The sequence below is a fragment of the Macrobrachium nipponense genome, chromosome 1 (genome assembly GCF_015104395.2).
Source record: "Macrobrachium nipponense isolate FS-2020 chromosome 1, ASM1510439v2, whole genome shotgun sequence".
NCBI lineage: Eukaryota > Metazoa > Arthropoda > Malacostraca > Decapoda > Palaemonidae > Macrobrachium > Macrobrachium nipponense.
The window spans coordinates 169,734,643-169,752,359 of record NC_087200.1 but is presented as its reverse complement, the minus strand read 5'-3'; the positions used below and the strand labels follow the sequence as shown (position 1 = coordinate 169,752,359).

The following is a 17,717-nucleotide window of genomic DNA, read 5'->3' as shown; positions in this document are numbered from 1 at the left end:
ATGTTATTATGTGCAAAGCCAGCTGCTTAAAACATTCCCACCCATCTCCTTCCTTTAGTACAGTATACGTACTTCTTTCACATAACATTTTTATTTTACTTTTAAGCCTCTAAACGTTACTTTTGAGCTTATAAGGTGACTAGATAAGGTTATTATTGTTTCAATTTATTAAGTGACTAGATATGTTTATTGTTTCACGTTTTTAAATGTGACATGAAACTCAAGATTCACTTTAAAAAAACTATGCCTTGTAAAGGATAGAATACTAAAATATTGTAGAGGTCTTCACATTTCACTAATTAGCCACTTATCGGTGTGGAAGCTCTGCATCATTTCAGTTACTTATGAGGTGTTTTCATTTGCCAAAATCACTTAGAAGTATGAAAGCAATTGTAAAGATCTCCATAACATTGTTTTTATGTTTGAAAACAATTTTTTTTTTTTTTCAAAAAACTTTTGAGTGGATACAAAGGAAAAGCATTTCCCATAAAAACAAAAGGGGAAGACAACTATTGTGTATAAGAGAAAATTCATTTCCAAAAGCAACATGCAAATATAATATAAAATATAACTTCCACCATAGGACTAGTGTGATAACCATCCAGTGGTAAGGGTGTTAGAATACTACAACGTAGGTCCTGTGTTTCATAAAAGGCAACTAAAAGGACAGCTGCTGCCTTGCAGTCTTACTTTTTTTTTTTAGTAAAAGGCTAGGCCCACCTCCAATAACTGTGGAAACTGCTGCCTTGCAGTCTTACTTTTTAGTAAAAGGCTAGGCCCACTGCCAATAACTGTGGAAACTGCTGCCTTGCAGATGGACTTTTTAGTCAAAGGTGAGGCCCACCGCCAATAACTGTAGTTGTTGACAGCAAGGGCATCCGCTCATAAAAACCCCTTTGCCAAATAATAAACCATGCCTGAAGTTGTGAGGAAAAGAGCATCAGGCAACCAACCCCTTACTGTAGGGATAACGGTGGGAAAGAAGAAGAAGAAGAATTGTTATTATTTTCATTAAAAAGATATGTAAAGTACAGTACTGACATACAAGAGATAGAGAGAGATCTTTCCTGTTGTGGCTACAACACAAAATATATTTTGTGAATGAGTAGTACATTTATGATAAAGAATTATTGCTGTATTTATCACAGTACCATACTCTAATATTAATGTTTAAATATGTACAGCAAAACAGTAATCAGAGTGTATTTTTGTCTTTTGTTTATGATCTGAGAATCAGCTGATACCTCTTATTACCGAAAGAATTATTTATGAAAATAATTTAGTTGCTATAAGAAACTAATTTATTAATGGAATTATTATTTTTAGTTTAGTACGAGGGGGGAGGAGGATTGTAGGTTGTCACAGAAAAATTGCTACAGTACTGAAGCCTGGAGGTTTTAAGTAGCCTACGTAAGAAATTCTGATGGAATTTAAATATTTTTATGGTGATTACATCAGTACAATGTCTGTAAATGGATTCTGTAAGTGAAATAATATATTATAGATATTTTATTGTTTTTTCTCTTTAAAGTACTACAGGCAGTCCCCAGGTTACGAAGGGGGTTCTGTTCTTGAGACGCATTGTAACCCAAAAATCGTCATAAGCCGGAACATTATCTAAAATCTTAAGAAAACCTTACTTTTAATGCTTTGGGTGCATTCAAAACTATGTAAACTGCATTCTTATTGCATTTTTCATCCAAAAAAACTTCAAATATTGATTATTTTGCATTTTTGGTGTCATATTTCTTCTGCCAGATCAGCATTGTAGGCGCTGTAACCCTGGAACCTGCGTCGTACCCTGAAAATAATTTCTGATTAATATAATTGATAAGCGCCTGAACCTCGGAACGTCGTAATCCGAACCCGTCGTAACCTGGGGACTGCCTGTATTTGTCTACTGAGAGAGAGAGAGATGGCAGATGAATTTACAGTAAATTTATTATGGGAATTGGCAAGGCCTAACCACAATTGGACATAAACCAAGAACTTACAGGAGTAAATATTTTTGTTATCATAAAAGGGATTTTGACGTAAGGAAAAATCTATTTCTGGGCGATTGGCTCGTGTCGCCAGCGAAATCCCACCCTACCCATCCCTTCGCCCAAGATTGTCTGCTAACTTCAGGATGGCCACTAGAGGCGCAGCAGTCGGCAGCATGGGATGGAGTAGTAGTAGTACGAGCTGCTCACTCTGTGGGTCGGCTCTCCTCTTGGAGGGTTTTTGTAGTGGGAGATTTCTATTGGCATTTGGCTCGTGGTAGTGGTCTCACTCGCCTAGTGTTCATACCGACACCCTTTTGGAGGGTGAGCGAGTCAGTTATACTGACCTTTTTCTTTATTTTATTTATTCTCTGGTATGTGTTAGTACATTTACCCTAGAAATAATGGATTAAAGGATATTTCGCTGGCGACACGAGCCAATCGCCCAGAAATAGATTTTTCCTTACGTCAAAATCCCTTTTCTGGGCTCAGCTCGTGTCGCTGCGCGAAATCGTACCAGAGAAATAGCACAAGATTGTAAACAAAAGTAATAAAATAAATCAGAATAGGTCTCAAATAAAAGAGAAAATAAATATAAAAAAAGAATATAATTGCTAAAAAGATACAAATACACAGTGATACAAAATTAGAAATATGCTTAAATTACACTTAATTCTAATCATGTTTCTTATCATAAGGTAATTTACATATGTACAGAGGTAAAATGGTTTACATGTAACAAAATGGTATCTGTGTAAAGGCATGTATCAAAAATATAATAGCAATTAAGATAATCAAATGAACAAATTAATCAACAATGATAATATATAAGGAATGTATATGACTTAATATACAAAACCCGTAACCATTATAAATAAGATGTATCCCCTAGCTAAAATAAGGGGGTAACATCCATGAGATCAATATCTATAATCACTGTGAGTCCCTAGCAAAAAAAAAATAAGGGGCACCCACTACATCATCATAAAAGCAGCTAAGACACAAGGTGAATGTAAATGAACACGGCAGGAATAGACGAACTGTTGGGTGAGGCAGGTAGAAAGGAGGACTGAATCTTCTACTACAAATTAACTAGAGTCAGGGGAAAAAAACTGTTACCCGCTGCTACTGCTGAAAATTTCAGAGCTTCCAAGGACTTAAGGTAATGACGTTTGAACACTGTCGGCGATTTCCATCCGGTATACTTTTTCAACTCATCGAAGTTCATGTGTTGGAAATAATTAATTGAGGTGGCTACTGCCCTGACATCATGTGCTTTCGGGAAAGAGTCAGGATTGGCTTGCTTAATAAAGTACAGGATTTGTTGCCTGATGCCTTTAATGGATAAAGTTCCACCTTTTTCCCTCTTAAAGAGGGGACCCGATGAAGATGAGGAGGTCCTGGACAGAAAGGCTCGTAAGGTTGTAACTGGGCAAAGAGATACATCTTGTGGAAGGGGTAGTACCTTCCAAGGTTCCCACCTCATCAAAGGATCTTCATTCTTTGCTAAAAAGCTACGTTCCGGAGAAAGTAGGACCTCCCCTGTGGGAAGGAATTGAATATGATCCGGATCTCTGGATAAAGCCGACAGTTCTGAAATTCTTGCTCCTGAAGCTAAGCTTAATAAAAATAGGGTTTTTCTTAAGAGCATTATAAACGAGCATGTGTCATTATCGGTTTCTGAAGCCAGTTTTAGAACATCGTTTAAGAACCATGAAACTGACGTAGGCCTTACAGAAGGTCTAAGTCTAGCACATGCCTTAGGAATAGACGAGAAGTAGGAATCCGTCAAGTCTATGTTGAACCCAAATTGAAATATCTTTTTCAAGGCTGACTTGTTTGTCGTAATCGTGCTAGCTGCTAAACCTTTTTCAAATAAGGATCTGAAAAAGGATATAGCTGAATTAACTGTCATGATTCTAATATCTGATTCTCTCAGGAAGATTGCTAACTTTTTGACAGCAGCATCATACTGTCTCAAAGTTGAATCCCTTTTATCGGATTCCAAGAAGAGAATATTCTGAGGGTCAATATTCGCATCTCTTTTTGCCGCAAACTTCATGAAGTCCATAAAGTTAGGGTTTTGAGAATCCCTGAGGAAGCGAACACAGTCTTCGTTTGTACTGACTGGGAGAGCCTGGGATTGGGGATCCGAAGAGGACGAAGGCCCAGCTCCAGAATTAGGGGATACCAATTGCTCTTCGGCCAGTCTGGGGCTACTAGAGCCACTTGACCCTTGAATGTTCTGAGTTTGTTTAAAACTTTCATGAGAAGATTCACTGGAGGAAAGACATAAATCTTCTTCCAGTTGTTCCAGTCTAGAGCCAGGGCGTCCGTGGCATAGGCCAGAGGGTCCAGGTTGGGGGCTACATAACACGGCAGTTTGTGATTCGCTTGAGATGCGAAGAGATCCACTTGTAGCCCTGGAACTCTTTGAAGGATCCATTGGAACGAACTGTTGTCCAGTGACCATTCCGACTCTAGGGGCACTGATCGGGATAACGCGTCTGCTATGACGTTTCTCACTCCAGCTATGTGAGTGGAGGAGAGATGCCAACTGAACTTGTCTGCCAGGGAGAAGATGGCTACCATGACATGATTTAGATGACGTGACTTGGAGCCTCCCCTGTTTATACAATGTACTACCACTGCGCTGTCCAGAACTAGCTTTATGTGGGAGTACTTTGGTGGGCGTAACCCTTTTTTTAGAGTCAAGAACACTGCCATTGCCTCCAGTACGTTTATATGGAACTGACTGAACTGAGGTGACCAAGTTCCTTGAACCTTTTTGACCTGGGAATACCCTCCCCAACCGCTTAAGGACGCGTCTGTGTGGATGGTGATCCCTGGTGGAGGGAACTGAAGGGGTACTGACACTGACAAATTCTTGACTTTCGCCCACGGCCGAAGTCGATTCTTTAGAATCAGAGGGACTGAGGATAGTTTGTCCCTGGACCTGACATTTGCTCGTGAGCGCCAGATTCTGGTTAGGTCTTTCAGTTTGGCTTTCATTAAGACGTTCGTCACTGATGCAAACTGGAGAGAACCCAGGATCCTCTCCTGAGCTCTCCTTGACGCCAGTTTGTGACTTAGAAATTGCTTGACTGACTTCGCTATTTCTTTCCTTTTGGTTGATGGAATCGACAGAGTATGGGAGGATAGATTCCATTGAATGCCCAGCCACTGAAAGTTTGACTCTGGAGTGAGTCTTGACTTGGTCCTGTTTATCTTGAAGCCTAGATATTCCAGGAACTGAATCACTTTCAGTGTAGCTCTGTTGCATTCCTCGACTGTTGAAGCCCAGATCAACCAATCGTCGAGATACGCTACTACCATAATCCCTTGTGACCTGAGTTGTTGCACTACCACTTCCGCTAGTTTCGTGAACACCCTGGGTGCCACGTTGAGTCCGAAGGGAACTACCTTGAAGGAGAATGTCTGGTCTCCTATCTTGAAACCCAGATATGGACGGAAGTGTCTTGCAATAGGGATATGATAGTAGGCGTCTGTAAGATCGATAGAGGTGGTGACGGCCCCACGGGGAAGTAAGGTCCGCACCTGCGAGATCGTGAGCATCTTGAACTTGTCGCAGCGGATGGCTAAGTTTAAGCGGGACAAGTCTAAGATTACCCTTCTTTTTTGTCAGCCTTTCTTTGGCACGCTGAACAAGCGACCTTGAAATTTTAATCTCTTGACTCTCGCTATAGCTCCTTTCTGAAGGAGGTCCTCTGCGGACTCCTTCAATTCCTTGGAAGGAAGTTGACGAAAGGTCTGGATGGAGGTGGTGTCGTCAACCAGCTCCAACCCAGGCCTTTTGACACTATGCTCTGAGCCCATTTGCTGAAGTTCCACCGGTGGCGAAAGTGAAACAGCCTCCCTCCTACCTGAAGTTCTTCATTGGTTCTGGTAACCGCCTCGACCTCCTCTGAAGTGCCTTTCCCCTATTAAAGGGGCCTCCGACCCTCTCCCACGAAAGGAACGCTTACCTCTGCCTCCCTTACCCGACCCGCGGTCATACTTCTGTGAAGCTTGACTCTCGAAGGCTTGATTGTAAGCTGGAGAGATGGCGTAAAGAGGTGGAGGGCTGAGGCTGAGGGGATATCACATAAATTGGTTGTGATTGAGCCTTAGAAGTGGAAGGTTGGGCTGTTTGCACTAAGGGCACCGCTGGAACTTGCTGAGGAAAGCGTGGCTGCTTTTTCTGGTAAGGATGGAAACGCCTAGGTTTCCTCTGTCCCTTACCTTTAGGTGTTAGGTCTTGCCTCCTCTTAGCCGTAAGGCCCCAACGGTCCTTAAGGCTCTGGTTCAGCCTCGTAGCCTCTGACTGGACTTCCTTCACCATAGCTTCTGGGAAGAGATCTGCTCCCCAGATGCTAGACGAGAGTAACCTATTCGGCTCATGTCGAATGGTTGCCTCTTGTAGGACATGCTTCCTACAATTCGTTCTAGCAGTGGCAAACTCAAACATATCCGACTGTACCGTTTGAGTCAGGGCTTTGGTCATGAGTTTAAAAAGCGGTTCTGAGCCATAGGCTATGGTTGCTACCTCGGACATAGCCATAGAGTTAATTGACCTGGCTAATCGCGATTTCGCGTCAAATTCAGCCTGAATAAGGCTATCTGGGAGCCTGGGTAGCTTTTCACCAAACTGCTCCATAGCACAGTCAGGTTTGAGTTTGCCAGCTGAGAAGGTGTTCGGCAAGTCTTCCCACAATTCTCCGGCTGAGGGGAGCAACGGAGATGTGGGATCTGCTTCCTTTAATTGAGGCATGGGTTCCCCCTTCTGGGCCGCTGGGATGGTAGACCTCGCGATCTTTGTCAGGAACGGGAGCGGGGTACTCTCATCCATTGTGAAAATGGTAAAGGGACTCTTAAAAGGTTGTATCTTGGTATTAGAACAATCCATGTCCTCTAAACACCTGAGCCATTCTCTCTGAGCCTGGTCTCGTGAATAGAGGACTGTCTCCTTTGGTACCCTATCATCCCGAACCATGGCTGAAGCTGTAAGCCTTGCGTAGCCTATGAACGGAGGCTGGAGGTCTTCCGGGCTAGAACTCGAAGTCCTCTATCCTTCGAGTTCCAAATTCCGGTATTGAAATGAGACCGTCCTGGAAGGGGGCGTATGACGCTACTCTCCATGGATTGTTCATCGAGAACGGATGGTAGCGAGTCATACGGAGGAAGCTGAGTTCCACTCGTATTGGAAAAGTGGAGGAGAGGCTAGAGGGGCTTCTCTCAGTCCGGCTATAATGGAGTCCTGGGAAGTAATCCTATCCGACAAACGAGAAATCATTTGTTCCATGCTACTCTTTAGGGACCCAACCAGGTCGCCCACCTGTTGCAACAGGCCAGCATTGGAGTCCAAGGCCGGAGCTGCTGCGGAGGTGGAGGGGTGGCTCTGAATCGGAACCAAGGGTAGCGGAACTGGTGACTCTGCTGGAGGGCGAGATCTCTCTCTGGAGGATTTACTCCTCGAGGACTTAGAGCCGGAGCTAGAAGCTTTAGACCTGTCTGCTCCGGGATTACCAGCCGGAGACTTACGCGAGGAGGATGACGCCGAAGCCGTCTTCTTAGACGACGACGACGTCTTAGACAAGGATTTCACTGCTTGACCCTTGACCTTAGGTCTAACCGAAGCGTCAGGAGGAGTATACAATTCATCACCTGTAAAGCCTTGGAAGGAAGGATAGAGGTTGCAGGAGTAGAAGAAACAGTTACGCCCAAGGGTGACCCTTGGGTGTCCACTATACCTACCTCGACCAACAGGTCGTCTACACCTACCATAGGTTCCACATTAATATCTAAAGTCGCGACATCCGTGGAGATATCCTGGTCTTGGTCAGTTAATGAGGCAGCCAGCTGTTGTTGGATGAAGGCGATAGTCGGGGCCGCCACTACTGGGTCGACGTATCCTGTCGCCTTGCCTCCGGGGAAGATTAACAGCGCCAACCGCTTCTCTAAGATGTAGGGCATACCCTTGGCGGCGTTCTTCCCAAAACCGCCGACCAGGCCCGCAGGGTTGCCAGTGCGGTATCCCCTCACTGCCGGCGCCTGGAAGAGAGGGCGTAGATTAGATTTAAGAATCACTTAAAACTAAAACTTAAAGTATAACTTAAACTTAGATGCCTTAAGTTAAAGTGAATGATGAAAACTTAAGCACTAAAACAGAAGCGGAGCAGCTACCGGAGATGGAATACTTACCCCTTCTAAAAGCTGGCTCACCAGATCGTAACATATGGTACACGTCTCATGGTACCAGACCTGGATGTCCCCGTGCAGAGTCGCGCATGGAGCATGGGACCGGCAAACTTCGTGTCCACATGGGTCCTGAAGTGTGGCGGCGCATCCGGATGCTCACAGTTGGTGGTCTGTAAGTGGGAAGACACATGAGTATCTTAAAGAATATCACTTACAGGCTAAAGGACAGAAGAACTCCGTTGCATGCCGGAGCTCGGAAAAAATTTGGGCATAACCCCCCCCTGCTTCGCCTGAATAGGCTATAATCCCGGAGAGATCCGGTAAGACACGTAAGGGAGGGGGGGGAAGGTTTAAGGTACTTAAGATAAACTTATAGTTAATCTAATAACACTTAAACCTAAAACGAACCGGACCAAGTCCAGTGCGTAGCGGAGTGTAGTAACTCGGCAATACGGTAAGGTTAGCAGGGACCCACTGTATGTTCCGGTCCACTCTACTGGGTGGACTAACATCTTTCCGCTGGATGCCAGGACTCCGATCATGAAAGGAGCCCTAGTAAGGTGGGAAAGAGCGAGAAGACATACAGGCTCGAGCGAACACGGAGCGACAAGGAAGCAACGGATGGGGGGAAAGGCCAGTACCCCCCACCACATTACCACCCGGCCGGACCGAGAAGCCGGAGAGGTCGAGTCCAGTCTGGGTCTGTCCCGTCTCCCTGGCCCCTCCGCCTGGGGGGAGAGAGGGAAGCAGGCTCGGGTATGTGGAGCGAGCATGGGCAGACCGACCCACCCTCCCCCGACTCTATGGAAGAGCGGGAGGGGGGGTAAGGTGACTGGGCAGGCGTCTGGCTGACTCGTGATCGCGAAGTGACCACGAAGCGGTAAGACCAAAACAAAACAACTAAGCCTAGGACAAACCAACTGATCAGAGAGATGCTATCGGGAAGCAACTGAACTGAAAAGCAGGAGCATAAAGGCCCACTGGGCCAAACCAACTGATCAGAGAGATGCTATAGGGAAGCAACCGAACTGATGAGCGGTAGTATAGGCTCAATGAGCCAGGACCTAGGCTAAGCCAGACGCCTAACTAACCTAACCATACAAAAAACATGGTACAAATAAATAAAATTAAAAGAAAGAAAACAATATAGTAGGAGAAAAAATCCAGGAGTGTACGACTAACCCGAAGGAAAGTCTACCACTCAAAGCTAGTCAGAGGCCGATACTAAGAGCCGGGACTAGGGTCTGGAAAGAAGAAGCCTACATAAGGTAAAAGACATGCATGCATGACAAACCTGAGTAGACAGTACCCTAAGTAAAACGGATAAATAATATAGAGCGTACATAGATAAGGGGATGTTCTAGGTATGGGAGACCAAGAACGAACCCACCATGAGGCAGAACCATGCTGCCATGCTTCCGACCCAGAGTACGTATTTATACCTAAAAAACGGCAAATACTGTCTCAGGGCCGGAAAAAACCAACTAACCATAATTACTGAGTACTTAACTTAGCTGCTGCGATAGCTGCACGCTCCATTATAGATAAATCCAACGAAAGGGCACAAAAAACACAGAGAGAAAAATAGCACGTGTGACTCGTGTGCGCTAACTGAAAAGGATGGCCACTAGAGGCGCAGCAGTCGGCAGCATGGGATGGAGTAGTAGTAGTACGAGCTGCTCACTCTGTGGGTCGGCTCTCCTCTTGGAGGGTTTTTGTAGTGGGAGATTTCTATTGGCATTTGGCTCGTGGTAGTGGTCTCACTCGCCTAGTGTTCATACCGACACCCTTTTGGAGGGTGAGCGAGTCAGTTATACTGACCTTTTTCTTTATTTTATTTATTCTCTGGTATGTGTTAGTACATTTACCCTAGAAATAATGGATTAAAGGATATTTCGCGCAGCGACACGAGCTGAGCCCAGAAATGTATTTTTATGTAATCACAAAAATACAAACATGACATAACAAACCTAGCTATCAGTTTGGAGGTACGTACGTGTCCTGTCGTTCTAAACTACCAACATATTTTATGTATGCTGTATACAATAGTACAATCCTAAAATACATAAATGTACAGTAAATATCATTTCAAAATCATCTTACTACACCAGAAAATATCAATATATGTACACAAAATGTAGGCACAGAAAGATGCTCAAAGTTAAATTGGCCAAAGAAAACATCCATCTGAATGATATGGGATATTTAAGAATGACAGTTGTCAGCTGGTACAGAAGGGGATGCTGAACCATCCAAATGAGAAGGCAAAAAACCCTCCCAAGAAGGACAATTGGATACTATACGATGCTCCCTCTTCATGTAGAATGTGGGCAAGGATTAGTAATGGTAAAAAAATTTGTTGTTCATACGCGAATAAACTTTGGTTTTAACAATAGAATAGGATAATTTCTAGCGCCAAACTAGATCTGGTTAAATTGCAGATGAAAGTAAGGAATCTTGTGAGATCTGGCGACGCGTGCATATATTGGGTGAAAAGTGGTCAAGGACCACATACCCAAGCTAGAGCATTCAGTCTTTTTCTTAACCACCTGGGCGAGAGTTGTGGTTGACCTCTTTCGGCCTTTACCCAGTTCATTGCCTGCTTTCACTTGTGTTTCTCTGTGTGTGTGCTTTTATTATGGCTTCTGCTCCCTCTCGGCCTCATCGACGTGTGTGCCCGGGTAATCCAGGTTTCCAGTGTTCTCGTTTTTTGGCTTCTTCAGCGACAGATCCTCACAGAACTTGAAGTAGGTGTCGTTCTAACATTTGTACAATAATGAATTCCTGCACAGAATGCTGTGCGTGGCCTAGAGAGCGGTGGAAGTTATTTTATAGTAAGAGGGAGCATTGCAGAGTTTTTACTCTTCCTTCGTGGGAGGGATTTTCTTCTCTTCCCGATGCTTCGTCTCCTGCCACAGTCATACCCCATGATAGTGTTGTGCCTTTGTCTCCTTCCTTTTCTTCCATTAATTCGTTGTTGAAAGTATCGGGAGGCCCTAAGGCTAATTTATTATGTAATGTCTCCCCCTCTTCCTCAGGAGTTGATTTAATTCCCGAGAGGGAGGAGGCTTTTCCATCAGTTTCTTTCATTTCAGAGTTAGAGGCAACCAAAATGGGGGTCGGAGGGTTTGCTGACACACTTCTTGGATGCTTATCTCCCCCCACCTCAGACTATCCAGGCTCTCCCCGCTCCTCCTGGCCTTGTCTTTGTTGGTAGCAAAGGTCAGCCATATTGTATTGCTCCGCCAGTGACGATTGCCGCTTCTTCGAGTCAGAGGGAAGCCATGGTGTCAGCGCTGCTGGTGACGTCACGGCGTCAGCCATTTTGTTTAGATCGGCACCTACTGGACCACGGAAATCCACGAATGCCTGGGCACATGCATTGATGAGGCCCAGAAGAATTGGAGGACTCCATGAAAATCAAGGCACGCACACAAACACACTGAAACAAAGCAATCACGGGCAAACAAAGCAACCGGCTTGGAAAGAAGGAGAGTGCAAGCGACTACTCTCCAAGGCAGTCAAAGAAAGACATGCATGACCATGCGTCACGGTGTTCCATGCCTGGTCTGTAACCAACCAGCTTCCACCTCTTATACCCAAGAGTTGCCAGATGCCACAGATTTCTTGCTTTATAATCTTTGATTGTTTTTAACCGGTTTCCAGTTGGCACAAGAATATTATCTTATAGTTAAGGCCAAAGGTTTGTAGCTATGAAAAATACAATTGATTAAAAATTTGTCATTTTTGCAACATAACTGAAATTATGTTAAGGTGTTCTGGGATATTTTGAGGTATATTTTTGTTTGAACCGTCAAGTTTGGCAATGAATTATTAAAATAGGCAGTTGTAGACATTTTAGGGGTGTATATAGCCTACTTAGTAACAGTAGTAGAGGTGTATGTTTATTTGAAATAATATTAAGTCGTTTTGGTATGATAATTTAAGGTACATTTTTGTTTTAACTATCAAATTAAGCTATGAAATGTTAAAATAGACAGTTACAAGCATTTTAGTTTAAGGGGTACGGGGTATTTGGCAGTTATAAGCCAGTTATAAGCATTTTTAGAGGGGATTTCTGCATTTCTGCAGGAGGTTCTGGAACTTATTCCCGCTTAAAAGTGGGGGAGCACTGTATGTGAAACATCTTCTAGTTTTATCTCAAAGCAGTTTTACCTTTTAATTTATTTGACATTCTTTAAGAATTTTGGAAATTGGTAAACCAGAGAAGTAGGGTTTCTTTTTTATATGTTTGTTAAATTTGACAGACAGGCATAGAGAGAAATGTCATAAAAATTATATTTTGATGAGGAATATGCATGTCATAAAAATGTTTTTGATAAGGAATATGCATAGTATAAAAAAGGGAGTTTGAAATATGCAAAAGTTAATTTAATTTAATATAAAAAAAGGCAAAACACATATAATAAACTTGTTCATGGATTGCTAGCTAGGGAACCTCTAATCAAATTTGTTACATTTAGATGAAGTTGGTCTTTGTACCATACTTCATCCTCAATTTGTAACTATAGTCACACATGGCACCCGTGTACATTATAAATCAATACTAGTAGTTAAATAGAATATGGAAATTTTAAACAGAATATGAGTAAGGGGAAAGGATGAGAAATAGTGGGTAGAAAGCATTGCAGATCTGGTCAAACGGGAAGCTCCAAAGCACTTATGGCTATTTTTTTACCCTATTGTGGATGAGGCTCATTATAGGCATTAAACCCTTACTAGTGATGTAGCCTTTAACAGGTGTGGTACCATTATGCAGATATTTTTGTAGCAGTAAACAGTAAAGTATTCTATATGCATCTTTGCATTTCTCCTTTTATAAAGAGACTTTAGGGCTGAAAATTTTATGTAAACCAAGTACTGTATGCCATCAGGTAAGATGGCCAATAAAGTGTTTGTATACTACATTATGCATTTCAGCTGTTGCAAGGTTGTAAATTAGTTGCCAGGATACATAATCGTGTAAGTCTGTTTACTTTTCATGAAAAATGTTATTACGTTCCTTTCCTTGATATTCCATCATTCTCCAGTTCTTTGGATAAAAGCAGTCATACCTAATACATACATAACAAGAGACCTTATTGATGAGTTTTTTCTTTGTATTTATTATTATTAATAAAGGATTAGTTTATCCAGACCTCTGAGCCTAATAAAGGCTCTTCTCGGGCTGGTTATTCTTTGTACTTCAAACTCTACAAACTATTAGTGAAAATAACAGCTTCACTTTTGGAATTAGAAAGTTTTAATTTTTTATCTCGGGATTTACTGTCTAAAGATTTTTATAGTACTACTATGTACTTGTTCTTTATTGCAGGTGTGGTCAGTCTGGAAGAGAAAAACAAAGTCCCTGTACGGAAAAGCAACTACTTTCTAACAGTCACTATTCCATCATTTGCTGGTAAGGAAATTGTTTTTTTTTTCTTTAGAAATCACCATATGTAAATTTAAACAATCAGAATTAAAAAGTACAACTGATATACCATGATGATATTTGTATCATTCATATAGTTAAGAAACATTCTCTGTAATTTATAAGTTTGACATCGTGCCTCTTACATTATATTGTAGCCATTCTTATTGTAAAAAAAAACTTAATGTTAAAAGGTCTTTATTTTATCATTTTATATCTACAAAAAATGTACGTCTAGTACCGAGTTGCCTGTAATAAATTGAATGGAGTTAAAAGATCTCATTCCAATTTTTTATATTACATTTGTATGAATTTAGCTAATATATTCATGGCTTCACCTGTAATTCCATCTGCCTTGAAACATACTGACCCTTTACCACCCAGAGTTGGAACCATAGTATTATTGGTTTTCAGCATATAAATATTAATAGTGCATGTAACAGTTAATCTACATTGAGTCTCTACTGAAATTATGCATGTTAGAATTGGATCAGTCAGACGCTGGTCCTATTGCTACAAACCATTGACCTACTTGAGCCCATTACTTCAGTAATTAAAGAGTTGAAGAGGGAAACAGATTACTTTACTTACTATGTTGAGAGATACTTCAGAAGTTGGGTAAAACTTCCCTTCTTTTTCAATTAAAAGTTCAGCCAAAGCAGTGCAGCCATCCTTTCACCTGTGAATTCTGTTTTTTTCTTTCTTTCTTTTTTAGTTACCTGCCAAGTTTTTATTCTGTTTTCATTGACTTCAGTGTAATTTTGGGTGTCACCAGATTTAGCCATTGGTCTGGCGTGTCAGCTTTCTTTGTTACTTATTATTAATGTGATTATTATTAATATGATAAACTAGTTTATGAAGGCTACTGAGTCAGATTTTCAGTCTTTGATGGTTTTCCTAAATGATTTGCACACTGGAATTTAAGGTGAAATTAGAGCAAGGTCAATTTTCAAGAAGTTGGAAGCTAGGTTTGCAGAAACCAGGTTGATAGAAAATTAAGTGATTACAAAATGCAGCTGGGGATAAAGAGATGCTGGATAGAACCATGAGTCCCATCTACAGTGTGCCATCTAAGTAAATGGTCACCCTGTAAAGGAAAGTTTGACTAATGCATAGTTATGCCATGTTTCTAATGAGCTATACTGCTCAGGGTATGCATACAACCTCTTGTTTACAATTAATCACAGAATACTTTGATCTGAAAGGAAAGTTCATGTGCAGTACTATTATAGCAAAAGCATAAATACTTGCACATTTAAAGCTGTTCAGTCTATAATGCTTATTACTATATACATAGTTTAATGTCAGTCAGCAAACAAGAAATACTGACATACATTATTGTAATACTCAGCATGATTATTTTCAAAGCAAGGCTAGCACATCCTTGAACTTGTATTTTCCAACATACCATTGCAAGTATTCACTTGGTGAGGCATCATCATAATAATTTTGACCCTATGGCACTTCTAGTAATATTGGCACTACTGTTACTATAATATTTTTCAAGTCTGAAAATGTTCAGACTCGGAAAATTTTAGAAGCGATCTTAGAAAAGTAAACACACTATACAGAAGACAGTCTAACATTAAGATCGATCATGTAATGTAGTATCCACAAAGATTAGAGTTACAACTTAAGACCAGCTAAACACTGGTGTTTTGAGCATATTCTGAATGAAAACAAAGTTCGGGTGTTTGAACTGAGTAAATCTCCTATAATTCCTGATTTTTCCAGCAGGCAGAAGTAAGGTACGTGATTGGTCATTCTTAGAATTAGACCAACTTACTAAAGGCTAAAAAACAATTAATATCAATATATTAAAATATTTCAAATGTAAGACAAAGGAAAGTTGCTCTGTCGGTTAGTCTCAATTTTATTACAGTAGGTACATACGAGACGAGTTTCTTTCTTTCTTTAAATCTAAAGCTGAAAACCTTGTGCACCTCGTCAGCAGACTGTAAACCCAAAAAGGCTCCAAAGGGAAATCAACCTGCAGAAAGAGAAAAGTTATAGGAAAAGGTGATAAATATACAAACAGGAGGGAATAGAAAATAAAACAAATACACCTGAATTCAGATGTTAGAAAGCAGAAATGAATTTGCTCCTTGCTTAAACATTTGGAAATCAGAAGACTCAACAATGAATGTGTGCCATGTCAATTAATGCCAAGACAACCTGAATTAACCCTGTATCCTTCAGTGAGTTGAAAACTTGACCAAGTTAGTAGATTGCCCAACTGAGTAGATATAACCCTCATATAATGTGGTAGTTTGTACTTCATACAAATGTAATATGTTTAAAACAAATGTGATGTTTTATGGACTGAAATAATAGTCTAACATCAGGGTCCATCATTCCCCTCCCCTTCTGATTTGATGTAGAAGCTGTAATATGATATGAAAGTTTTAAATTCAACAAGTTTCTTGATAATGCGGTTACATCTCATTTAATGGATGGTTATCCTTCTCACCACTCATTTATTTAAGGACAATGTAACAGGCAGAGACTTGTATCTTGAAAACAGTTTATCATTTTTTCTATTATTACTTGAAAACAGTTTATAATTTTTTTTCTTTTTTTACTTCAGCTCTACTCTTTGGGATCGTCATCTTCCTTTGTTGTACCGCAACAGCTACTCGCATGATGAACAACAACAACACCAAAAATGTTCCATAAAGGTACCAGAACAAACGGTGGAGAAATGACCAAGGGATTCATGAAAGAGTAAAATAGTGAAGAGAAAGAGCAAAGAAAGATAAAAAATATTTTATAAGTTTTATACATATATATACAGCAGTATATATCTAAAACAGTGAGGATTATTAAAATATTTTGACTTTGGACTGTATTTCAGGTAGATGAGTATAGTATACAAATATCTAACAAAGCCTTCAACATGGTAGAGATGTAACATAACTGTTAACTTTTTCTTTTCGTTGTGGAATTTGTTTTGTAGGAATGTACATAATTAATCATAGTGAATTGAATTGTGTGGAATGCCAGTGCCAAAAATGATTTAAAACTTGATTATTATGTACATGAGAGAGTTTTCATTTAGAATGATAATTTATCCACATCAGTATTGGTTAAGACATTTAATTAATCAGTTATTCTATGAAATATAAAACTAAAAACCTCATAGAATAGTACTGCAGGTGTTATCAAGATTAATGGTTTATTAAAGTGTGCTGTAATGCTTTTACTTTTGCCTAGCAGAAAATGCTGAAATGTGTGAACCTAAAGAATCTGTCATAATGCATGGAGCAGGGATCTTATTGTGTGGAATGCCAGGAGTATGTAATACTGTTTTTAATCTCAACTTCATGAATTATGTCAAATTCTAACTTCTGATTGGTAACACACTTGATAATTTGTTAATTTTAAGTTTTGAATACCAAGGATGGCTAGAAATTACTTTTCCATCTCTGCTTTATGGTTAACATCACAATCATAAAAATTTGTTTGTAGATTGGCATTAAACATCAAGAGAAACCCTTAGTATCTTACTTTTCACAGGGCTAGTAAGTGTACAGTATATCTCTGACCACCAAAGCTCTGCAGCCATCATTGAGGTAGTATCCATTAACATACATTGAGTGCTTTTGTCAGTTGCAAGCCAGTGATCAGAATAGCCTACCTTTCATAGGGATTGTAGCTTGTTTCTCCATGATCAACCTTGTTTATTGGTAAATGTCATCTTAATGACTACAGTAATATAAAAGGGCATACCCTGATAATGTGAATAAAATAAGTACAGTATACCAAGATGTAATTGGTCCAAGTTAAATTAGCCAAACTTTCCAAGAAATTACCTGAATGCAAAGATCATAGGTTAACCAAAATGACAATTTTAAATAAATTTGTATTTTTCATAGCTAACAAACCTTTGGTCTTAATATTAAGATAAATCTTCTGGCACCACATGGTAACCGGTAAAAACAATAAGATGAGGTAGAGGGAGGTCAACAGCCCAACTTCAAACTCATGATGTATTAGTTTTTCTCCCAGTCCAAGGTTAATTGAAAGGGGTGGCTGGAGTTGGGCAAGAAATGTTAGAACCCCAGGTTTGTTAGCTATGAAAAATAGTCAAAATAAATTTAAAATCT

At 40.6% G+C, this 17,717-nt stretch overlaps 1 protein-coding gene across 5 annotated transcripts in view; it reads left to right on the top strand.

Annotated features, from left to right (window-relative positions):
- Positions 1-17,104, top strand: part of LOC135219819 (uncharacterized protein DDB_G0271670-like) — a 217,081-nt gene extending 199,977 nt beyond the window's left edge. For all 5 annotated transcript variants that reach the window (XM_064256910.1, XM_064256907.1, XM_064256909.1 and 2 more), the window contains 2 exons: positions 13,516-13,599; positions 16,199-17,104. In XM_064256910.1, the coding sequence (XP_064112980.1) occupies positions 13,516-13,599; positions 16,199-16,287 (173 nt within the window). In that variant the 3' untranslated portion in view covers positions 16,288-17,104. The remainder of the gene's footprint in view (positions 1-13,515; positions 13,600-16,198) is intronic.
- The last annotated feature ends 613 nt before the right edge of the window (positions 17,105-17,717 follow it).